At 42.4% G+C, this 26252-nt stretch overlaps 1 protein-coding gene across 1 annotated transcript; it reads right to left on the bottom strand.

Moving 5' to 3' along the window:
- Positions 1-597: 597 nt before the first annotated feature.
- On the bottom strand, positions 598-25612 carry LOC119725428. Its single transcript, XM_038196834.1, has 16 exons — positions 25567-25612; positions 24683-24817; positions 23053-23280; positions 16151-16720; positions 15109-15236; positions 14420-14645; positions 13177-13267; positions 12807-12847; positions 12173-12300; positions 6482-6707; positions 5234-5324; positions 4901-4941; positions 3629-3774; positions 3177-3257; positions 2830-2958; positions 598-1774 (listed from the first exon to the last, which is right to left on the bottom strand). Exons 1-16 carry the CDS (start codon positions 25610-25612, stop codon positions 1727-1729), a joined length of 2355 nt encoding a protein of 784 aa, XP_038052762.1. The 3' UTR covers positions 598-1726.
- Positions 25613-26252: the final 640 nt, after the last annotated feature.

Below are 26252 nucleotides of genomic sequence, written 5' to 3'. Positions count from 1 at the left end.
AGGCAAACGGTTAAACAGACTGAATTGTACATGCAGAAAATTACAAAGAAAATACATATTATAGATTTATAACCATGATTACAATTGGTTACTCACTTATAGGCTAATTCTAATCCGCCGTTTACCATTCATTTTGATAATACATGATACGAGTAATAAAACTGTTACACGTAAGATAGGCAGATGTACTCTTACTGCTGATGAAGTCAGCAATAAGAGTAAGTCCGCGGTAGCACCATGTGGCACATTCCTTCCGTTTGTGAGACTGAGAAATTCCAACTTTGTTGGGAAAGGGGGAACTAGAGGCGGACAAGCATTAGAACTGAAGCATGTTCACCGCCCGAGTTCGCCTATACATAACTACCCACCACCGTTGGAACGCCTCAGTCTCCTGACGACGAGCAGAGCAAACGGTCCGAAACGTTGATTTCCCCGGTTCTTCTCAGAACCACACAACCCTTACAAGAGATTGTTCCTCTCGCATGATGCTACCGCAAACTACTTTTATACATTTCACGAAACAAACGTTCAGTGTTATTACATGATTGCGAATATAATAAACCTTCACCCTGCCAAGCAAAAAAATAAACATGACTAGTATAATTACGGGAAATGGTACCTTAGGGGTGCGCATAAAAAATGTTCAACTGCAATCACCCCTTACCTCTATTTTTCCTTTATTTCACCCCCACGAATTTTGGCATATTTACGTGTTAGACCACGAGCAATCGATCTAGCCTATTGTCGACGATACAATTTTCCTCTAATAAGTTGTTGCATTAGGGAGATATTGAAATGTCTTCCTAATGTCCCATGTCTTCCTAAGATATACCTTGTAATGGGGAAATGTCTCCTTAAGGCTACATTAACAAGAACTATATCAACATTAAGCCTATTACAATAACATATACACTATAAAGTAAAATACACCTTTTGTTTCCGTAAAATACACCATACATTTATACTTTTTTTTTTTTTTTTTTAAATCCCCAATCCAATTACGTCATTAATAATTGTACTACTTACGATAAAAACAATATTTACTAAGACGCTATTATAATTAATACAAGATGTAATAACATATAATGAGTTAATCGTGGATAGGGACTATTGTACCAAAGGTACCACAAAACTGTTTTTTTTTATTATTTGTTTTATTTATTAAAACTCTAAAACCGGATACTGCCCGGGGCTGTATTGCCGTGACTTCCAAGACTTTACAATTACAGACAACTTGCAGGGGTGGCAAGTTCCCAGGACGCTGCCGTTTTCCCGGCAATTTTGCGGGACCGTCATTTTGCCAACTCATTTGTGCTCATTACATGTGGAACATTTTGTTCCACCTTTGTGGTTTGCAATGAAGTCCCCCGCTCCCTAAAAATATTAAATTGGAATTTGGGCTTTTCTAGGCCGTTTCAAATTAAATTAGACCAAAGTTCATTGCCAAGACAAAGTTTGAAACTGCCTACAAAACTGGGACTGTAAAATTTGTTTCTACATATTTTCTACTCTAAATAGCAATCCCTGAACTTAAACCGAGTTCGCTACATCGATAATACTAACCGAGTGTACAAGAGCCAATAGAAGTCCAAAGCCAACGCCAGTTATTCAAAATAGTAAGCTTTGACTAAGTTAAGGAATGAGTAAAAACAAGGGCCTCACATTGGCATTGATAGCCCCCATATAACCCTCCGAAGTACATGTATGTGGTTCCATAAAAAGTTCTTTAGTACAAGTAATCGTCTGTCATCCTCTCTTGATCCATTTTACGCATCTGCCAAAAGAAAAGGAAATGTAAGTTCGATTTACACAATTTCGACAGCACCAATACAAAATCTTACCGTCAAGCATGGTAGCATAGATGAAGTGTAAAACACTACAAAAAGGCAGAATAAAATTGTCTACAGCAACAACAACTACAGTATACTACATGAACAGAACATAGGGTTTTCTCCATTGTGATTTGTCCGTCCATGTCTAGTCCGGTAACTTATCGATTTCAAATATGAACAAAGTTGCCGGACGAATCTAGTGTTTCGGAAAGACTTCTTGTAGATTTCGAGATAAAGGACTGTAAAATATGCACATAAGATTACGTCATATGACCCATAGTGACGTCATCGTGACCTTTGAGCTTCGTCTTTGTGTAATTTAATTTGAATCTGAGTGAATTTCACGTCAAAATTTTGTTAGTAAAAATGTTAACAGTTTCAAAAATTAATAAAAATGTCACCAGATGATGTCATTGTGACGTCACTTTGGATTTTATCTACATACCCACCAAATTTCATGACAATCGGACTTACCCGATAATTGTTTTGTAATGATCGCTGTTTGATGTTACATGACACAATTTGTTCAAGTATCTAACCTAACAAACCTATATTAACAAAAGAATGTTGAATTACAATGCTCTGTTGATGAGATATTTCAAACTCAAAAGCCAAAGCTAATCACATAATGACGTCACCTCAAATTTCATATTGAACACGTCCCTGTCTATACCAAGTTTCATCCCAATCGGACTTGTAGTTCTCTAGCTGTAGGTTGAAATGTGCACCTTTAAGGTAACGTCAGATGACATGTGATGACGTCATTATGACACTCATCTTCGCGACACATGTTTGCTATATGGTCTGTGTTTATGTCAAGTTTCATCAAGACCTGAGCCTTCAAAGTGTCTAAAGTGGTTATAGCGACATACTCGTGTACAAAGTCTGTATGATTTGCAAAAGAACAAAAATAAGACTTAAGAAGAAGTTAGAACAATCTGAACAAAAGGGGAGGTTTTTCTGTGCAGAAAAGCCATAAAACAAACCGTGAACCTACCAGTGCTGGGCCGGGTATCATGTATGGAGAGTAAGGTCTCGAGAATCCGTCTTCTCTACGATAGTTAGTACTGTAGTCATAGGTTCGATAGAATGCGCGTGCATCGTCCATTGATCCATCGTCCACTTCCTGCATTGTCATGTCAAACAAGACAAAAGTAGTTGAACTTATACAAACAAATCCAGTTTTCTTACACCAAGGTCCGAATATGTATGATTGGAAACATATAGTTGTATAATTCTGTTCACAGCCGAGATGAGTTGAAAGTAGCAACAGAAGTGAATAAGTAATCCCTGCCCGTATTAAACGAAAAAAGGCCTTTGTGATTCCGCTTGTTGCGTGCTTACCAAGACGGTGCGGGGCATAATAGCAGGACGAGTCCAATTCCTCACTCCGTAGCGATAACGCTCTCTGGCATGGTCCTCTTCCTATTTGCAACACACGGAAGGAATTGACAACTTAAACACGTTATACAGTTTTGCAAGGTCTTTCGGTGAATAACTGAAAATGTTGTAGTGGCAATGATTTTCTCCTTTTCCAAAGAATTCAACATTTGTCGTACATGAGAACAAAATACTACATAATTTCAGCTTATTAGATACTTTTGTGAGTTGAACATTACAAAAACAACCGAGTTGTTCCATATCAGATAAAATATGACGAAACCTTAATCCACGGTGGATACTGCAGTCTTTGAGGACTACACATTTTTACTTTTTAACTGTTTAATTTGTTTTCAGTCACACTCGCTTGTATAAAATAACTACAGCTGACACGGAAATCTCTGTATCTCTTTTACCTGTTGTGCAAAACGTCTGCGTCGTTGCAGGGGACCATCAGAGCGATTTTCCATGATGGCGCACACGAATATCATAACAACAATGCTGCATAACAGGAGTGCACCGACTGTAGTGGCAATGGCAATGATTCCACCGTTCCCAGGTACTGTTTTATGAAATCAGTGGAATAGAATATCCTAAGCTATTTGTTTTACATCGTCAATGTTACTGATTAAATACAATAAAATTACACGGAGCAACAAGAAAAGAAGGCTTAATTTGAGACCTTGAGTTGCACCACGGTTCCTACACTCAAGGATGAACGACGGTTCTGAGCTCTAGTACAAAATGCACTTGCCTTAATGGTTGGACGCGTGATAACGGGCATTAATATCCGTTGCCATGTTAATCGCGAATGTTCCAGGTGTGCCATTTTGCCGGTGGTTTTGCATGACATCTTAAAAGGAAATATTCATAAAACTGTAAGCAAAACCACTCCTTATGTAAGATATATACTAGTTCCAAAATTGTTAAAAAATAAATACTTCAGGATGTAACAGCTATTGTGCAGTTGTTGTCGTCCTAGATAAAGTATTTACTCGGGAACTAAACGTCAAATGTGACACCTTTTTTGAGGAAAACTCTGTTTACCCAAATCTCGATTTTAATTAGGCTTTCATTAAACAGTTTTAGAGAGATGTGGTCCAAAACCAATGAAACAAATGCGACATTGCAAAGTTCATTTTAAAGCTAAAGATATTGTGCTCGGCGTTAACATGGTTATGTAGTTATCAATAAAGGTAGGATCATGAATATTCAACAATACAATAAGCTGGCTTGACAGACTTCGACACCCGATCGGGAGCAGACCTCTGCAAATCTGTAAGCTGCTGCGCGCAGGGGTCTTTGTTGACAAGTATTCATGGTATTTCCACCTTTACGGGCTGTTATCATTCGTCTAACCATAAGTTTGGCCGAGTCGTTCAGCCTTGTGTGTAGGAACCGTGGTTGCAATAAGTATTGTTAGGCTTATTTCGATGCTTTTCACACAAGCGAACTGCTATAATTGTGTCGTCAAGGACAATGTTGTTGGTAAAACCTTTATGCTCCGAGCCCGCGTCCCGAGTCAGGGACGTGCAGCTAAACCTTAAGACAATTCCACTAATTATCTGTTGAAAAAATGGCAGTTTGATTTATATTCATTATTGGCAAACAATGTTTGGAGCAATATGAAGCGAGTGTCAAATGTTATGTCATTTGGCATTGCCCCATATAGAGCCTAAATTTCGCACCTGTTTCCTCGCAGGAGGTTCCCGTGTAACCATCCGGGCACCTGTGAAATAATAACAATTTCAGTAAGTGAATAATTACAAAGACTTAAAATTCATATTTTCTGACTCTTTTAATTTTGCCTTAACCTTATCAATTTTCCTCAACTCGGTGACTTTGAAATTGAAGAGCTATTCCAATCACAGCCATACTCACATCATACCAGAAGACATATATATATATATATGTGACAACATATAGACTTGTGACAACATCAGATATATATTACGAAGCCTTGGGATAAATAATCCAAATTTCAAGTGCACCACGTGTTTTAAAAGGTTTACAGGACTTACTCGCAGGTGTACACATAATCTGGGAAACTTCCGCTTTGTGTACACACACCTCCATTTTGACAAAGATATGCCGGGCAAACCTCAGTTGGGGCTGTGTTATAAATAAAAACATAAAGTCGAAACTAAGAAGTTGTCACGTGTCCAAGAAAACACGTATTTATATTTTTAATTTATAGTTGGTTTATTACGTTAGAGCAAACGGAATGGACCGATCCAGTAAGCCCCGCCCACTGCGCACGTGGGCAAATTAACACGTGCTCCTCTCCAATGCCACACTGCATTTTCCTGCCGCGCGCATCATACGCGCGTGCACGCATGTCGGACTTTTGTGCACGCATGTCGGACATAAATCACGGCTGTGATTGGTCAGAATACCATGGGGCGGTGCTTACTGGATCGGTCCACTAGGAGCTAGCCTTCATTATATACAGAACAAGTCGTAGACAACATAATCCTTCGTATTTGCGGTACACACTTCATTCATCACATCGAGTGTTTGCATTATGAATATATTTATCTTGTAATACAGCGGGGGAGATGATGAAAGAAATATTTAGAATATATATCTTGTGAAAGTCCCTGAAATTCGGGCGTTTCAAAATGTAGTGCGCCACCAAGAGTTTGCTACGAGAGTCCATTTTCAAGTTTACGGTCGACAATACACGGCCCATTTGAACGAGTATCAGAAGACAACTAACTGAGGTAATTTGTTAATGATTGAGGCATAGCGTTCTGCTGTCTTACAAAAACAGATACTCGAATCATACGCTTATGAAATTACTGACCGGACAAATAAACAATTTTAAATTGTCCGCGCTCAGTGCGTATTTGTCGACCGTCTCCCACTGTGCACTGGAAAACTCTTGGTGGCTCATAGATCACTGCATTGTGAAACGTCCGAGTTAGACAGGGACAGTATACCATACGCTTTAACGCTGCTTCATGACGGCACACTTGGTGTTTAAACAAACATGAATCACAGGTAGCTGCTTATCAGGCACGTTTTTGCATGCTACTATAATTATTTTTACAAATTTTACTTTGAGGTTTTAGTCAAGTTGCTATATACTGCGTCAATAAAAATGTAATATTTACTCTAGTTTGTATCCACGAATGACGTTCAGTTGTTGTATCGCTTCCATACATATGCCACATTTCCACTTCCATGTTCGCTCGGGAATAACTAGGACTATAGTCTTCAAAGGAAGACGACAGCCGCTCAAGTACAAAACAAATACTAATACATACCAGTCACGACGGTGCCCGATGGGTCAATGGTGAGTGAGTTGTCGATTTGTCCGTTACTGCTCATCGCTTCACCGTGGAGCACCTCTCTTATAGCTTCACTTTCAATGACGGAGTTGAGCGGGAATCTGGCCACACCATTCACCAACAAACTCCCGTTACGAACCGAGATCACTTCATAGTCCACTACATTGGATGTCCTAGGTGACCTGCGAAGGGCTGCAATCACCTATTATGGATGCATCAGAGAGCACAGAAAAATCACAAGCATTAGCATTAAAAAAAAATTCTACAGAATCTAGAGAAACACGAAATGCAAACAGTGCAAACTCGAGCGACACAATTTGAGACAATCACGACATACCTTTATCGTATCATAACAAAACAAATTATTTAAAAGCTACCACAAAATATGCAAACATAATCAGGGGAAGATGTTTTTTTGAAAAAAAAATGGGAAAACAACAACAACTGCCAACAAAATCAGCAAAATAATCTCAAGTTATAGATTTTGTCGTGTCTGCATGTGACAGGTAGCCAGTCTATTAGAGTGTGTCAAAGGTCAACTCGTGTAAGAGTTTCTGTGCGCGGAGCCATGTTGAATAAACGTGTGTTACGAAGTTGTAAGCCAAACCGAGCTGGAGTTGTTGTGGTGCTATTTGCGTCCCAAGTTGTTTAAATACGAATCCGTTCCAAAGGATATAACATTGGCGACGAGGGTAAACAATGGAGAAAACCGTGATTCCCACCTTCGACTGCTTTTCAGAGCCGGCAAACCTCGGGCCGCGTTGGGAAAGGTGGCTCACGTCGTTCGAACTGTACGCGGACGGTAAGGGCCACATCGTTAGATCTGCCACCGCACCCGAGGTAAAGCAAAGACGACGGGCGTTGCTGCTCCACCTTGCGGGCCCAGACGTGCAGGAAATTTTTCAAACCCTGCCGAACACGGGTGACCCTGCCGACTACGATGCTGCAAAAAAAGCGCTGAATGCCTACTTTGTTCCCCGGAAGAACGCAGCATTCTCACGGCAAACATTTCATCAGTTGTCACAGAAGGAAGGAGAAACTGTGCTACAATTTGTAACCAGACTTCGGAGGGCGGCCAGGGATTGCGATTTTGGAGGGGAAAAGGACAATCAGATCAGGGATGCTGTGTTGAGTAAGTGCAAATCCGATTATGTTAGGCGCAAACTGTTGGAAACTGGGGCTGAACTGACACTAGATAAGGCACTGCAAATAGCTGATAAATGTGAAAAGGTGGAAGGACAAATGGCTGCACTGTCTGGCAAAAGCAAAGACCCTAAATCTGACTCTGTCAACCGTGTGTCAGACAAGAAACAGAAATCCCGTGACAAGCAGTATAAGCCCAAAACGGAAACCAAACACTTATGGTCGCCACAATCACAAACGGGAAATCGGCGTACAAAACCTGAACCGACCCCCAAAGGTGCTTGCTACAGATGTGGTCGAACCGGACATTTCGGCCGTGACTCGAACTGTCCCGCGAGGGGTCAGACATGCCAAAAGTGTTCTGGCAGGGACCACTTCGCAAAGATGTGCAAAACAAAAACCAAGCCCAGAGTCAACCAAGTGGGTGAGGAACACGCCAACCCCGAGGCTTCACAAGATTACGCCTTCCTCATCCGAGAGGGACCACATTCGAACATGTTGAAGATCAAGGTGGGCGGAGTCGACCTTAACATGCTGATTGACTCGGGAGCCACAAGCAATATCATCGACGAGCAGACTTGGGACTCACTCAAACAGAACAAAATTCAGTGTGAATCCCATGTAGCCCCACCAGACAGAAAGCTGTGGGCGTATGGAGCAGACCGTCCCCTGTCACTCAAGGGTACATTCGAGTGCGAAGTGCAGGTATCAGGCAGATCTACCCGAGCCGAATTCATCGTAATCAAAGGAAAGGGAGTACCGTTACTTGGCAAAGACACAGCAATGAAACTGGGCATACTCCAAATCGGAATCAATGCTGTAAGTGGCCACGCCGGGACTATAGATGAGGTCAAAGTTGACAAGTGCGCTAAGAACAGCTCAGCTATGAACGGTGACAAGGCCAAGCAGTACCAGCAGCAGTTTCCTGGGGTGTTCGGAGGCGTGGGTAAGCTGAAAACTGAGCAAGTTAAGCTCCACATCGACACCTCAGTTACGCCAGTTGCGCAGCCCCTTAGGCGAACACCATTCAATTTGCGCAGTAGAGTAGAACAAAAAATACGCGAACTAGAGTGCCTTGACATAATCGAAGCCGTTGATGGCCCGACACCTTGGGTCAACCCTGTCGTCGTGGTACCGAAACCGAACGGCGATATTAGACTTTGTCTAGATATGAGACGCGCGAACGAAGCGATCATACGCGGCCGTCATCCAATCCCTACTGTGGATGAACTTTTGCAAAGCATGAACGGCTCAAAGGTTTTCAGTAAACTCGATCTCAAATGGGGTTACCACCAGTTGGAACTCGCCACGGAGTCGCGAGGGATCACGACGTTTGTCACACACTGCGGTCTATATCAGTACAAACGACTTCTATTCGGAGTAAGTTCCGCGAGCGAACAGTACCAGTACATGATCGCAAAAGCGCTAGCAGGTCTTGAAGGCGTAGAAAATATCTCGGACGACATAATCGTACATGGCCCTGACCAAAATACCCATGACAGCAGAGTGCTTGCAGTGTTGCGCAGATTGCAGGAGCTAGGTCTTACCCTGAATGCTGAGAAGTGCCAGTTCAACATGAGCCGGCTAGTATTCATGGGGATCCTGTTGTCCGAGAAGGGCATTGGTCCCACGCAAGAACGCGTTCGAGCCGTATCCGAATTCAGAGAGCCCGAGAACGTATCAGAGGTTCGGAGTTTTCTCGGCCTAGTTGGGTTCAGTAGTAGATTCATACCCAACTTTGCTACTCTGTCCGACCCGCTTCGCAAGGTGACCCGAAAAGGCGTTCCATTTCAATTTGGGCCACACCAGAAAGCAGCCTTCAACGCGCTTAAGGAGAGCCTTGCGAAGGCAACCACTCTCGCGTACTATGATAAAACGGCACCGACAAAGGTGATAGGTGACGCGAGCCCAGTCGGCCTGGGTGCAGTATTAGTTCAGGAACAGCGTGACGGTTTGGTTCCAATCTGCTATGTGAGCCGCAGCCTGACCGATTGCGAAAGAAGATATTCGCAAACAGAAAAGGAAGCCCTGTCGTTGGTTTGGGCCTGCGAAAGATTCCATGCCTATATCTATGGACGCGACTTTGAGCTTCTAACTGACCACAAGCCACTCGAGGCCATATATGGACCCCGTTCCAAACCATGTGCACGGATAGAACGCTGGGTACTACGCTTACAACCGTACAACTACAAAGTTGTATACGTCCCCGGACGCGAGAATATCGCTGATGCCCTGTCACGCCTCTTAAGTGGCAAGTGCAAACCGGAACATGCCCATGGCGCGGATGAATATGTTCGTTTCGTAGCTGTATCTGCGACGCCGCGTGCCATGACCACGAAGCAAGTCGAAAACGCGTCTGCCGAAGACGGTGAACTTGCAAACGTCAGAGAAGCAATTCGCACTGGAAAGTTCGAAAAGTGTAAGGCATACGCTCCGGTCGTAGGAGAGCTGTGTATCATGGGACAGCTTGTTCTGCGGGGAACACGCATTGTCCTACCACAGAAATTGAGGCAACAGGCACTCGCTCTTGCTCACGAAGGGCATCTCGGCATTGTTGGCACCAAACAAAATCTCCGCACGAAAGTCTGGTGGCCGGCAATGGACAAAGCAGCAGAAAAATTCTGCAAGTCGTGTCACGGATGCCAAATTGTATCGCGACCTAACCCCCCGGAACCACTTAGGTCAACCCCACTCCCGGATGGTCCGTGGCAAGATCTGGCAACCGACCTTCTTGGGCCACTTCCATCGGGACATTCTATACTAGTGTTGGTGGATTACTATAGCCGGTACTATGAATACCAGATATTGAGCTCCACCACCACAGACAAAATCGTTGACTCCCTCGAAGAGGCATTTAGCCGCCACGGCATACCATTGACCCTTAAGTCGGATAACGGTCCGCAATTCCGCTCGCAAGAGTTTCGTGACTTTTGTGAGGAGAACGGAATATCCCATGTGCGAGTAACAGCCAAGTGGGCTCAAGCAAACGGTGAGGTGGAGCGACAGAATGACTCGATCATGAAACGAATCCGCATTGCGCAAGCTGCAGGTCAGGATTGGAGAAAAGAACTGCGCAAATACGTCGCGAAGTACCGCGCAACCGAACACCCTGCCACAAGGAAAACTCCTGCTGAACTACTGTTTAACCGGAAAATCCGCGGCAAACTACCAGCATTCAAGCCAGACGATCACACTGATTTGGAGGTTCGTGACCATGATGCTGAAAGCAAAGCAAAAGCCAAAATGTACGCGGATACACGCCGAAATGCAAAATACTCTGATGTGCAGATTGGCGACCAAGTCCTCGTGAGGCAGGAGAAGACCAACAAACTTTCTACTCCTTTCACTCCCGACCCATTCACCGTTGTGAGTAAAACCGGCAACAGTGTGGTTGTTGCATCCCCGGAGGGAGCCCAGTACTCACGAAACACCAGCCATGTTCGGAAGTTCACGCAGAGTGCAAGTGACACAGGCATTAACACCGCCAGTGAACCTCCCATAGCGGACAGCAGTGGGAACACCATGGACCAGGCAATCAGTCCCCAAAAGACTGTAACTCATACCCCACCCGCTGTGACCCCACCGGTTGCAAAGGAGCTGCCCAGTCCATGTGCGGGCAGACCCAAGAGACAGTGTGGCATGCATCCTAAGTTTAAGGACTACATCTTGAACTAGAGTGGACTGAACTAAAGTTACTTTATATAAGTGTTGTTCATCATAAAACATGTATTTAGCATGCTTTTGTTTTGAATGAGAAAAGTTTTATAGGAGTGTTCTCTAAAACAAAACAAACGCAGTTTCATCTCAATCCGTCCACTAGAGTTTTGATTTTGGGCATGATGCTCAGCAAAAGAAAACATCCTCAGTTTGTTGATAGTAAATTTCAAACCTGCGCTAACAGTAGTAGCTTGACTTGTGCATGTATACAAATCCATGAAGGTCAGACAGATGCATGTTGTTGATTATATCAGGGTTTGTAAAGTTTAATATTTGTGTTTGGATTTAAAGTTAAAGATGTTTGTTAGTTGCTGTGATTATTGGGCAGTGGAGATTGTTATAGTTGACCTTTTGCATGTCACCCATTATTCAAGAAAACCAAAGTTTCTTTTTGAAGGGGAGGGATGTCGTGTCTGCATGTGACAGGTAGCCAGTCTATTAGAGTGTGTCAAAGGTCAACTCGTGTAAGAGTTTCTGTGCGCGGAGCCATGTTGAATAAACGTGTGTTACGAAGTTGTAAGCCAAACCGAGCTGGAGTTGTTGTGGTGCTATTTGCGTCCCAAGTTGTTTAAATACGAATCCGTTCCAAAGGATATAACAGATTTAAAGGCCGAAATCTATTGTCGTGTCAGATGTTACAAAACTGGGATTTCCAACGTTTTCTCCGTATTGATTTCCTGTGAGTTAGACCCTTAAACTTAGGTAAGTAACCAATCTACAGCGTAATTTGTTTTTGCAACATCTTGCCAAATGTACACATTTGAAACAGCCAAAAGAAATGATAGGGTATTATTTAGTCCTACTTACTGCCGGGCGAATAATATTTGCTACATCACGAAACTCTTGGGAGTTGCTGTCTGTGAGTCGATCGTTGAAGACCGCAAGTGCACCGTTCAGTTCAAGAATCCGTAGCTGACAGCTGAACTCCATCGTTCCTGATATAAAAATGTTATCTTTAATGGGATTTGTGCAAGCAAAACAGTATAGCAACGTGTTATGGCTAACCCTCCTATGCAAACACACACTCTGTGCAAAGTTGCCCTTTCAGTCAAAATCAGTCAAGTATTCATGGTATTTCCACCTTTACGGGCTGTTATCATTCGTCTAACCATACGTTTGGCCGAGTCGTTCATCCTTGTTTGTAGGATCCGTGGGTGCAACAAGTATTACTAGGCTTATGCCGATGCTTTTCACACAAGTGAACTCCTATGACTGTGTCGTCAACGACAATGTTGTTGGTGAAACTTTTTCGCTCCGATCAAGCGCGCGTCCCATGTCGCGAGAACGTGCAGCTAAATCCTAAAACAATTCCACCAATTAGCTGTTGAAAAAAGGCAGTTTGATTTATATCCATTATTGGCAAACAATGTTTGGAGCAATATAAAGCGAGTATCTAATGTTATGTCATTTGGCATTGCCGTATAGAGCCTAAATTTCGCACCTGTTTCCTCGCAGTAGGTTCCCGTGTAACCATCCGGGCACCTGTGAAATAATAACAATTTCAGTAAGTGAATAATTACAAAGACTTATAATTCATATTTTCTGACTCTTTTAATTTTGCCTTAACCTTATCAATTTTCCTCAACTCGGTGACTTCCCTACCGAATGTAGATAGGGCATAAAACGTTTAATTGATCTTTGAAATTGAAGAGCTATTCCAATCACAGCCATACTCACATCATACCAGAAGACATATATATATGTGAGAACATATAGACATGTGACATCATCGGAAATATGTTACGAAGCCTTGGGATAAATAATCCAAATTTCAAGTGCACCACGTGTTTTAAAAGGTTTACAGGACTTACCCGCAGGTGTAAACATAATCTGGGAAACTTCCGCTTTGTGTACACACGCCTCCATTTTGACAAAGATATGCCGGGCAAACCTCAGTTGGGGCTGTGTTATCAATAAAAACATCAAGTCAAAACCAAAGGGTTGTCACGTGTCCAAGAACACACGTATTTATATTTTTAATTTATATTTGGTTTATTACGTTAGAGCAAACGGAATGGACCAATCCAGTAAGCCCCGCCCACTGCGCACGTAAGCAAATTAACACGTGCTCCTCTCCAATGCCACACTGCATTTTCCTGCCGCACGCATCATACGCGCGTGCACGCATGTCGGACTTTTGTGCACGCATGTCGGACATAAATCACGGCTGTGATTGGTCAGAATACCATGGGGCGGTGCTTACTGGATCGGTCCATTAGGAGCTAGCCTTCATTATATACTTCATTATATACAGAACAAGTCGTAGACAACATAATCCTTCGTATTTGCGGTACACACTTCATTCATCACATCGAGTGTTTGCATTATGAATATTTTTATCTTGTAACACAGCGGGGGAGATGATGAAAGAAATATTTAGAATATATATCTTGTGAAAGTCCCTGAAATTCGGGCGTTTCACAATGCAATGCGCCACCAAGAGTTTGCCACGAGAGTCCATTTTCAAGTTTACGGTCGACAATACACGGCCCATTTGAACGAGTATCAGAAGACAACAAATTGAGGTAATTTGTTTATGATTGAGACATAGCGTTCTGCTGTCTTACAAAACAGATACTCGAATCATACGCTTATGAAATTACTGACCGGACAAATAAACAATTTCAAATTGTCCGCGCAGCGTATTTGTCGACCGTCTCCCACTGTGCACTGGAAAACTCTTGGTGGCTCACTGCATTGTGAAACGTCCGAGTTAGACAGGGACAGTATGTCATACGCTTTAACGCTGCTTCATGACGGCACACTTGGCGTTTAAACAAACATGAATCACAGGTAGCTGCTTCAGGCACGTTTTTGCATGCTACTACAATTATTTTTACAAATTTTACTTTGAGGTTTAAGTAAAGTTGCTATACTGCGTCAATAAAAATGTGATACTACTCTATTTTGTATCCACAAATGACGTTCGGCTGTTGTATCGCTTCCATACATATGCCACATTTCCACTTCCATGTTCGCTTGGGAATAAGTAAGACTATAGTTTTCAAAGGAAGACGACATCTACTCAAGTGCAAAACAAACAATAATACATACCAGTCACGACTGTACCCGATAGGTCAATGGTGAGTGAGTTGTCGATTAATCCGTTATTGCTCATCGCTTCACTGTGGAGCACCTCTCTTATAGCTGCACTTTCAATGACGGAGTTGAGCGGGAATCTGGCCACACCATTCACCAACAAACTCCCATCACGAACCGAGATCACTTCATAATCCACTACATTGGATGTCCTAGGTGACCTGCGAAGGGCTGCAATCACCTATTATGGATGTATCAGGGAGCATAGAAAAATAACAAGCATTAGCATTAAAAAAAATACTACAGAATCTAGAGAAATATGAAATGCAAACAGTGCAAACTCGAGCGACACAGTTTGAGACAATCACAACATACCTTTATCGTATCATAACAAAACAACTTATTTAAAAGCAACCACAGAATAGGCAAACATAATCAGGGGAGTATGTTTTTTTAAGAAAAAAATTGGCAAAAAAACAACTGCCAACAAAATCAGCAAAATAATTTCAAGTTATAGATTTAAAGGCCGAAATCTATTGTCGTGTCAGATGTTACGGATTTCCGACGTTTTCTCCGTATTGATTTACCATTAAACTTAGGTAAGTAACCAATCTACAGCATAATTTGTTTTTGCAACATCTTGCCAAAGGTACACATTTGAAACTTCCAAAAGAAATGATAGAGAACTATTTAGTCCTACTTACTGCCGGGCGAATAATATTTGCTACATCACGAAACTCTTGCGAGTTGCTGTCTGCGAGTCGATCGTTGAAGACCGCAAGTGCACCGTTCAGTTCAAGAATCCGTAGCTGACAGCTGAACTCCATCGTTCCTGATATTAAAATGTTATCTTAAATGGGATTTGTGCAAGCAAAACAGTATAGCAACGTGTTATGGCTAACCCTCCTATGCAAACACACACTCTGTGCAAAGTTGCCCTTTCAGTCAAAATCAGTCAAGTGACTTGTTTTAACAGTTCACTGGAGCGGGAATACCATTTACTGACAGATTCAACCAAACCTTCGTCCTATAGTAAATCGGGCGCGAGGAAGGCTTGACCATTAGTGAGTGATATGAAATGGATGATCCATTCTCTTGCTACTACATTATGGTCAATGATTGAATTTGATTCTATTAATTTCAAATGATGCATTCACGGAGGCAGTGTTGTAGTCCAATCCATCACAAGTCCTTTACGAAGTAAATCACAAGTCCTTTACTGGTCTGGTCCCAACTTACAAGGGTGAACAATGCAAAAGTAATGCTTTTGTCGCATGTCACTTAGATAGGTTGTGTCTTGACTCGAGACGTGATGACTGTGATGGACTTGACTACAGGGTGAGTAATAAAAACGAAACCAAAATGTTGGGACAATTGTTTTAGTGAAGTTCTACATGTAGCACTTTCAAAATCTAGGAAAACAAATCGCATAGGGATGTGTGCAAATTGTTTTCGTTTTGCTGAAAGAACGCACACCTTTTTTTGTGATCCGTGGACTGAACTTTAAAACGGTGGTTGTGTTTCAAACTCTGTAACTTAAAAAGAACATGAGTGATTTGAATAATTCTGGTAATGAACAAAAGCTTTTGAATTGGTCTTCCATGTCCTAGATTTTTGAAGTGCTACATGCAGAAGTTCAATGAAACAAGAGTCTCGATATTTGGGTTTCGTTGTTTTTTACCCACCCTGTACAACCCTACATGCATGTGGATTAAAAAAATATCTAACCTTTAGTAAATAATTTACCTTCAGTAACAGTTGATGACTCCCCTCCGTCTGCAGTGGATGTTGTTGCAATCCCCCCGTTTCCTCCGTTACCTCCGTTTCCTCCGTCCGAAGTTGATGTTTGGTCGATCATTGCGCCTGTTGTTGCAATCTCTCCGTCCCCTCCGTCTGCTGCAGTGGATGTTTGGTCGATCGACGCATCCGTTGGCAAAACGCCAGTGACTCCTTCAACAGTTGTCAGCTCCGGAGTTGCATCTGTAACGGATGTCTGGTCGATCATTGCGCCTGTTGTAGCAACCCCTCCGTCCCCTCCGTCTGCTGCAATGGATGTTTGGTCGATCGACGCATCCGTTGACAAAACGCCAGTGACTCGTTCAACAGTTGTCAGCTCTGGAGTTGCATCCGTAACATAGGTTTCGTCTGTTGTTGCAATCTCAGTCCCATGGTCAGTAGTGGATAGCTGGATCGGTGCTTCACTGGTGGACGTTTCGTCGTTCGAGGATGTTGCAACCCCAGTCGTTTGTTCACTAGTGGATAGCTCGTCCACTGCAGTGGTCGTTTGGACGTCCGTGGTGACAATTGGTATTTCACCTGTTGCGAAATTCGTTGATGGATTAGTGGCTTTCAAAAGAGCTGGTTAATTTCCACGGACTCAACACAATGAATTGAGGCGTTCTCTTCATTTTCAGAAACTTGAATGTTTTTTTCCCAGGTAACTTATAAGAACAAGACGATGAACTGTAATTTTGGGTATTATTGAATTTGCCCTCAAAATATTTCAATAGTACTTTCCCATTTTGTACTACTAGTTTTTTAAGGTCTTGTCATGTATGGGTCATTCTTCAGTAATTGTCTACTTTGGGCCTTTTGAAAATAGTGAAAAAAAATCTTTAAATGTTAAATTTCTTTCATGGGATGTGTTCATTATGTTGCACAACAACAATAATAGCACACGGCGCAATCTTTAACGGAGTTTTAATCACTCGATAAACATTCAATTTTTATTTTTTTGTAGCATAAGGAAAAAAATGCAACAGTCATATCCGTCACACCTTTTGTGACGGAAATGACAATATCTGAATGAATGTGAAGCCGCATAAATTCAACTAAGTGCTTTTAAAGTGTGAACATAGAATAATAATCAGTTGATATGGGGTTGTTAATATGATAAACCCTATTCACTATCATCTTTATTTTGTTACCATTATCGACTAAAGAAAACGTCAAGACATCATCTCCGTCACGGTAAAATGTGACGGAGTTGACTGTGACGGAGCTGACATATTTAAAATTAAACTCGTTTAGCGCCATCTACAGTTTGTTTGAAGCATGAATACCACATGTGCTTGGAGGTTTACACAATTCTTACCGTACTCATGAAAACTTTTATAGAATAAAAATATAAATAAGGCATGATCTGAAGCGTTCGGAGATGATGCCCAATAAAGGTACGCACCGATATTGTAGCTAAAAGGCACGATTTTTATGGGTTTTTCTTCACGATAAGTCGAGAAAATTGAACCCAATGCACCGTCGTATCTCACGCGTGTACAAAGACCGAAATCTTGTTTCCATTCGGTGTTTATCAATATTGAGGGCGCTGAATAGGTTAGTGACGACATCTGAATGAAATTCTCGGGACAGACATTTTCCAACAAAAAATATAACATTTAGCACTTAATTGGTGTATAATAGCATATTTTGAAGGATTGAATATATTTAAGTGATAAATACAAATCGTTAAAGAGAATTTAATGAAGAAAAGTCCCTCAACGAAATCAATATAACGATCGTAAATTTTACAAAGTACGATCGGGACATGGGTTTTTCGGGCGTCGACATCAAATATCGGAAAATAAAGAACAATAACAACTTTATTCTCTAGCTTTTCATTATCGTTTCTCATAAATCCTCAAAAATACATTTCATGAATTTACGCATTTTTTGTCTATACGGCGTCAAAGTATCGGGACATGAAAGCAGCCACTTAACGAAGAATGACCCTTTTGCCTTTGTGCTTGGTTTTGTTTTACGTTTTCTCTGTCAAATATTGAGAAGTAAAACAAGTATTGGCCTCACCTTTATGCGTACACGTTAACGTTAGCAGTCATTATTATAATTAATTATAGAAATAACGTGTAACATTGCGTCATTTTATGATTTCTTCATATGTCCTCAGTATTATTTAATATTTGTGTTTAAATGTGTGTACATGTATTTAAATTCCCCACGCATTGAAAAACAATATAACACTCGGCTCGATGGTATAACCAAGTTCGGCGTTATCGTATTGATATTGTGATTGGAAAGTAGCTCACTGATAAAGTTTGACGAAACATCGGTATTGAAATGTCAATAAGTTTCGTCTTTAAATAATATGTACAGTGCTCCAAGACATCGGCTTCTCCATCAGTGACATCTGCCGCTCCATCCCTACCGATCAGTCCAAAGGGTCTTCTATACCCCAGGACAACTTAGTTCCCCAAACCCTAGTCAGCCTATGGGTCCGATATACCCTTGGCAACCTTCTCCCCCACTCCCTTTCTCCACACTGATACGCCTCACTGATCTGCATGCATCCTCCAGCTTATGCATGGACTCCACACTGACACGCCTCACTGAATAGCCAGTATCACCAGCATTCACTCCCCTATTCCACACTGATACGCCTCAATAATCTTCATGCAACCCCAGCTTCTATATGAACTCCACACTGACACGACTCACTGATCAGCCAGTATCACCAGTATTCACTCCCTTTCTCCACACTGATACGCCTCACTGATCTTCATGCAACCCCAGCTTCTACAAGGACTCCACTCTGACCCGCCTTACTGATCAGCCAGTATCACCAGCATTCACTCCCTTCCTCCATACTGACACGCCTCACTGATCAGCCAGTATCACCAGCATTCACTCCCTTCCTCCAAACTGATACGTCTCACTGATCTTCATGCAACCCCAGCTTCTACAGGGACTCCAGACTGATACGCCTCACTGATCAGCCAGGATCACCAGCATTCACTCCCTTCCTCCATACTGATACGCCTCACTGATCAGCCAGTATCACCAGCATTCACTCCCTTCCTCCATACTGATACGCCTCACTGATCAGCCAGTATCACCAGCATTCACTCCCTTCCTCCATACTGATACGCCTCACTGATCAGCCAGTATCACCAGCATTCACTCCCTTCCTCCATACTGATACGCCTCACTGATCTTCATGCAACCCCAGCTTCTACATGGACTCCACACTGACACGCCTCACTGATCAGCCAGTATCACCAGCATTCACTCCCTTCCTCCACACTGATATGCCTCACTAATCTTCATGCAACCCCAGCTTCTATATGAACTCCAGACTGACACGCCTCACTGATCAGCAAGTATCACCAGCATTCACTCCCTTCCTCCATACTGATACGCCTCACTGATCTTCATGCAACCCCAGCTTCTATATGAACTCCAGACTGACACGCCTCACTGATCAGCCAGTATCACCAGCATTTTCTCCCTTCCTCCATACTGATACGCCTCACTGATCTTCATGCAACCCCAGCTTCTATATAAACTCCACACTGACACGCCTCACTGATCAGCAAGTATCACCAGCATTTTCTCCCTTCCTCCACACTGATACGCCTCACTGATCTTCATGCAACCCCAGCTTCTATATGAACTCCACACTGACACGCCTCACTGATCAGCCAGCATCCCATCAGCTCAACTGTTGCATCCTATCACCGCTATTCACTCCCTTCCTCCACACTGATACGCCTCATTGATCTTCATGCAACCCAAGCTTCTACAAGGACTCCAGACTGACACGCCTCACTGATCAGCCAGTATCACCAGCATTCACTCCCTTCCTCCATACTGATACGCCTCACTGATCTTCATGCAACCCCAGCTTCTATATGAACTCCACACTGACACGACTCACTGATCAGCCAGTATCACCAGTATTCACTCCCTTTCTCCACCCTGATACGCCTCACTGATCTTCATGCAACCCCAGCTTCTACAAGGACTCCACTCTGACCCGCCTTACTGATCAGCCAGTATCACCAGCATTCACTCCCTTCCTCCATACTGACACGCCTCACTGATCAGCCAGTATCACCAGCATTCACTCCCTTCCTCCAAACTGATACGTCTCACTGATCTTCATGCAACCTCAGCTTCTACAGGGACACCAGACTGATACGCCTCACTGATCAGCCAGGATCACCAGCATTCACTCCCTTCCTCCATACTGATACGCCTCACTGATCAGCCAGTATCACCAGCATTCACTCCCTTCCTCCATACTGATACGCCTCACTGATCAGCCAGTATCACCAGCATTCACTCCATTCCTCCATACTGATACGCCTCACTGATCAGCCAGTATCACCAGCATTCACTCCCTTCCTCCATACTGATACGCCTCACTGATCAGCCAGTATCACCAGCATTCACTCCCTTCCTCCACACTGATACGCCTCACTGATCTTCATGCAACCCCAGCTCCTACAGGGACTCCAGACTGATACGCCTCACTGATCAGCCAGTATCACCAGCATTCACTCCCTTCCTCCATACTGATACGCCTCACTGATCTTCATGCAACCCCAGCTTCTACATGGACTCCACACTGACACGCCTCACTGATCAGCCAGTATCACCAGCATTCACTCCCTTCCTCCATACTGATACGCCTCACTGATCTTCATGCAACCCCAGCTTCTACATGGACTCCACACTGACACGCCTCACTGATCAGCCAGTATCACCAGCAGTTTCTCCCTTCCTCCCTACTGATACGCCTCACTGATCTTCATGCAACCCCAGCTTCTATATGAACTCCACACTGACACGCCTCACTGATCAGCCAGCATCCCATCAGCTCAACTGTTGCATCCTTCACTCGCTTCACTGCCAGTCAAACTACATAACCTTCCTTTACTGTTGGATCCCTACAGTATCCTGACGAGGGCCAGATGCATGCGAATCAATGAGGTCCCCCTGACACTGTTCCTTTCATCAGAACCTCACAAACTCATAAAGAAAGATTTGTCACCATGCCGTGAATTCCCTTATACCAGAAGACCCGAGTATAGAGTCTATATTCGGGTGTTCACCAGAGCTCGTTGCATGATTTCGACCCTCTCTTATCTCTTAATCCCCTTGGGGTATATTACCGAATGAATCCCCTACCCCAGCAGGGAACAATATGTATTGCTTAACTGAACGTCTTGTGGGACATGCACACATCTTACAAAAAACAAACAAATGCCGATTTCTAAAAAAAGGAATAACAGCCAATGTTACTTTTGTTTTGACCAAGTACTGAAACGATCCAATTTTTTTTTGAATCGTTAAAAATGGTGCATGAACGGAAATCCTGAATTGCGGGAATCTTGATCCACAAGTGCAGCAAGCCTACTGTGTGCAGGGTGATTAAAAAAAAAAGGACACCCACTTTTGACAGCAATTTTAACCTACTTAGTGACCTCATTTTCAATATTTTTTTCACAAAGTGGTAAAGAAAAAAGCTTAATAAAAGTCGCAAAAATAGTGATGTTATGCTAATTTAAATACAAGTCACCAAAATCAGTCTTGTCCACGGGTTATTCTATGTAAATTGGATGTTTTTGTAGTTCATAAAAATTAAAAAACCTTCCCACCAAAATATATTTTGCCCTGGTAGCTTTTATTGAAGCTGTCCAATTATTCATGTCAGTGTTAAGATCATCTACTCAATGAGCTGTTGGCTTAAGTTCATTGTTGCATAACATTACATAACATAACAATTAAATGTCACGCCTTTTTCAAAAAGCTCCGATAGCTGAGCTCAGTCAAGCAAAGGGAATGTTTACTTCCGTGGACAAACAGTTTTCGCACATAAAATGTTCAAATTAGCATAGCTCAACGACAAAATGTGCAAATGCAACGATTTTTTTTCGTCACATTTGCTATAAGGCCAGTACTTTAACAGCTTCTAATCGGCAGTTAAAAATAATTTTTAAAAACAGGTGAAAATTGCTGTCAAATGTGGGTGTCTTTTTTTTTTACCACCCTGTATGTGTGTCTGTACGTCCAGAGTATTCCTTTTTCTATGGGTATACAGTGTTATAACAAACATTGCAAACAAAATGTAACGGAATGCCAGACGTAGAACGTGTTAGCAAGATAGATAATATAGGTATGGTACGAAAGATACGCGTTACCACTTACAATGAGACATCAAACCTCTAAATTTGATAATTCTTGACAGAGTTATGCGTAATTTTCCAAGAGAGGTCAAATTTACCATAGGACCAGGTTTTCAATTTTAGGCATTGGGGCAAAGGTAGCCTAACTGCCTCTTGTGTCGATATTTGCCTGGCCTACAAAAATGTGTTAAGCAACTAAACACAATTCTAAACACTTTGTTGCTATCACCTCATGCTACAAATGTATCACCTCGTTCTAAATGTGTTTAGAAAAGCATTACCCGCTAAACACATGTTTGTAGTCCACGCAAATCCGTTATATTTCGTTGCATTTTTTTTTATACACACTGCATAAAGTGAAGTTCAAAGTGGAGCACGAAGATTATTGTAAGGGTACATTGAGGATATATCACATATTTGTTTTGAATATTGTTCTTTTCAATCGAAAGATGTATTTCATAAGAAAGACGTGACCAGGGCTCGTAATCATTCAATGCTTGCTGACAACTTCAGGAATTACTTCGCAAATATTTATTGAAAACTGCTGCCTGCTTTTCCAACACAAGAAGATTCACTTCTGTGGTTTGAGCCTACGCTACAGAAATGAGAAGATAACATTGTCAATCGTAGAGTCTGCACCTAACACAAACAAATATCTCACTGTATCTGTATTCGGGCCGATAACATACAAAGAAATGGCGTGATAATGAAACAAACACCAACCTATGTTAGAAGTTATTTCCAGGTCATCAATTGCGATATCCGACCTCCCGCTGATGCCCATACCGCGGTTAGCCTGAAGAACTATTTGGAAGCTTGATGTCAGGTCTAATAAAAATACCTCTGCCTTCAGCCATGTAGAGTCGGCAGTTTGCTGCCCAGCCATCGAGTAGACCATCTGACTCGAGCTTAAATTCCCAATTTCAGGTACTTTCAAGACGTTAAGGGTACCTGCATTTTCAGGGAGAAATTGAGACTTTAAGTCATAGGCCTATTCTATATTATGAAAATGAATAGGACTGCTGCAAACTGACTAGACTGACTTGAAATATACAAATCTAAAAGAATCAAGGCGACCTGACGTTGCGATTGGTCATTCCATGTCAAAGCGAAACACACTTTCAGACCTTAAAGGGGCACTAGGTCCTGAAATCCCCGAACATTTCCTGTTTTGGATTGTTTATTTATCCAATTTCAAACATCTTGGTGAAAGGAAACCAATCTAATGTCTTTCCGTTCCCGAGAAAAGACGACCAAAAAAAACCCCGGTTATTTCATCGGACATGACGGAGTACGAATACCCTTTTCCTGTCGTTGAGTCAATGTGCGATATACACGTTGTGTGTGTCTGTGGTACTACATACAGACAGCGCCCGTGCTCGCTCGCGAACAGGGGTGACCAATCACCAATGCACAAAATAATCATGGTTTCTTACACGTCCGCAAAATGCGAACCGTCTGCAAAAGGCGAACTATTAATGAAATCACAACTAGCACCCAAACCGCTCGACTTTTTGGGGTCGCAAAAGTGAACCCCGAAAGTCGTTCTCGCACGCATTATACAGATATAACGCAAATAACCCAGTTTTTAAAGGATAGTTGTGTGGATGTTTATATCCTACGTTGAAACGTTCTTTCCGGTTAACATCTTTTCGTTCAAAGCGCGTTTTGTAGCCCAATTGGGCTGTTCCAGGACGCGGGATCCATTTAAGTCTTCCGATTTTTATAAAAAAGTAATGTGCATGTGGGTATCAATGAGTTATAAAGGAATCCCTCCACGCATGTGGCCGGTGTGCGGCTAAAAATAAATGGCCATTTCTAGGTTCTGACACCACCTCTTTTACATAAATAAACCGTACATTGGCGAGATGTCTATAAAAGTACACAATTTTGGTATGAAACTGATCAAAATTAAATGCGGTATTCAACGATTCCCTCAAATTTTACAATCGGCGAAAGTGGATCACCCTATCCTTTGACAAGTAACCTTGACTTTTGTCTCAATTAAAAAGTTTAGTATCATTCAAAAAATCAATAAAACACCAACTTCAATTAACTTAACGACAGTCAAATGTGGCAGATAGACCTTCAATCAACTGAAATTAAAAATACAAAAACAAATGGAGCTGGGAATTAACATCATACAATTTAATATAAAAAACGGCAAGTGTTTAATAGTGAGGCTTTAAACAATTGTCAAGCAACCAAATGTCTCCCAGTGAGGCAAAGGGAACTATAAAATTATATGTTCTTGTTCAAAATGGTCACTTTCTCTATATTCAGTCTAATTGTACGGCATTTTCCCAATTATTTTATTGGAAAACCAAAAATGTAAGCTATTTCATCGCAATACCTGTTGCATCGCCATACATGTTGTACCAGAAGACGAACTTCAAGGCGTCAGTAACCGGTGGAGTCACCACAGGGCTGAGTAAGATGGCCGTGGTTGCTACGGTTGCCTCCAAATACAAGTAGGATCCCTCAATTGCTGCAACAGATAGAACGAAAGTGGGAACAAGTGCATTAAAACAATGAAGCTTTTTGTTCTGAGTAATAACGAAACCATGTATACAATTTAAGACCATCACACAAGAGAAGTCTAAACAACTTAATAAACGCCAATGTTGTGAATCAGTATGTCACGAACGTGGTGATCCCATTGCCAATGGGCGTTACTGTCGACTGTAACTGTGAATCCCGGGGAATGGGGAGATGGACGGGTATCCCCCGACTTTTTGACCAGGGAAACGATTTGCCTTATTCACAAGATTGCCATTTTTGTCGAGTTTCCTGAAGTATTTTATGAACTGTTTACTGTTGAATGGGATGGCGCCAGACTATTTTTGCTGGCACAATAAAGCCTTGTTTTACTGTCATTTTTTTTTTAAATACGGCTTTAAACATTAAGGAATGTTTAATAACATATTTTAAATTATGCATTGAAGCAGACTGGAATCTTTTATAAATTAAGTTGCTTTCATTTCTAACTTTCAATTCAACATGTCCGACTCCTCGTGAATAAGGCCCATTGGATCCTCCTCCCACATGACTGTAGTAAAAACAAAACAATGCCGATTTTGTTGTAATCTTCTAACTTTCCTAATAGTCAGAATGTTATGTATTTAATTAGTTCTCTGGGGAAGAAAACACGACGATGAACATCTCCTTCAACGGCCAAAGGCTGAACTTCGACCCGACCCCAAAGTACCTTGGTGTAACTTTGGACCGTAGCCTAACCTTCTCCCATCATGTCAAAGCTGTGGTGTCCAAGACTGAAGCCCATGTCAACCCGGTGAACAGACTAGCTGGCAGTGGTCGGGCTGCATCCTCCAACACAATGCGTACCTCGAGCTATAGCTCCGGCATGCTTAACGGCAGAATATGCTGCACCTGCCTGGAGTCTCAGTAAACACACCAAGAACATTAATGTTGTCCTCGAGGACTCAACTCTGCCATGAGAGTGATGAGACTTATCAGTGGCTCATTAACAGCGACCGCTCTTGACAACCTGTTAATCCTGTCAGGCATAGCAACTGCAGGACTGCGCCGAGACTTCACGAACCTGAAGTTACCCTGCAAAGTCGGTGATCACTAGTCTTATCCCACCTCTACCAATCCGCAAGGCCAGAGGATCTCCCGTAGGCACTTTGCAACCGACGTGTCGACGCTATTAGCCCACAAACCTTACCAGCTTTCCTGGTTAAGGGAAAGATGGGCCGAACAGTGGATCACTCTACAGTGGATCAAATCGACATCGTCGCTACGACAGTACATCGACGGCCCTTCAAACAAGCCACCTGCTTGTGACCTCCCCTGCAATTCATGGGTTAATCTCCACAGAATACGCTCAGTTGTCGGCCGTGCCAAGCGTTTCCTGTACAACATAGGAGCTGAGCCATGCGACACCTTTGAATGCAACGAAG

This window comes from Patiria miniata, unplaced genomic scaffold (assembly GCF_015706575.1).
Source record: "Patiria miniata isolate m_02_andy unplaced genomic scaffold, ASM1570657v1 HiC_scaffold_19, whole genome shotgun sequence".
NCBI classification, from domain to species: domain Eukaryota; kingdom Metazoa; phylum Echinodermata; class Asteroidea; order Valvatida; family Asterinidae; genus Patiria; species Patiria miniata.
Note: the sequence above shows the minus strand (reverse complement) of the source record. Positions and strands in the feature narration are given on the sequence as shown.

What these genes read in the sequence shown, in the direction of transcription:
- LOC119725428 (XM_038196834.1), bottom strand. Translation starts at nt 25,612, where the DNA reads ATGGGCTTCAGTCTTGGACACCACAGCTTTGACATGATGGGAGAAG. An exon ending in AACCTCCTGCGAGGAAACAG is followed by an intron (nt 3,775 to 4,900) that starts GTGCGAAATTTA and finishes TTCATAAAACAG; the next exon opens with TACCTGGGAACGGTGGAATC. An exon ending in TGATACCCGGCCCAGCACTG is followed by an intron (nt 1,775 to 2,829) that starts GTAGGTTCACGG and finishes TTCTTTTGGCAG; the next exon opens with ATGCGTAAAATGGATCAAGA.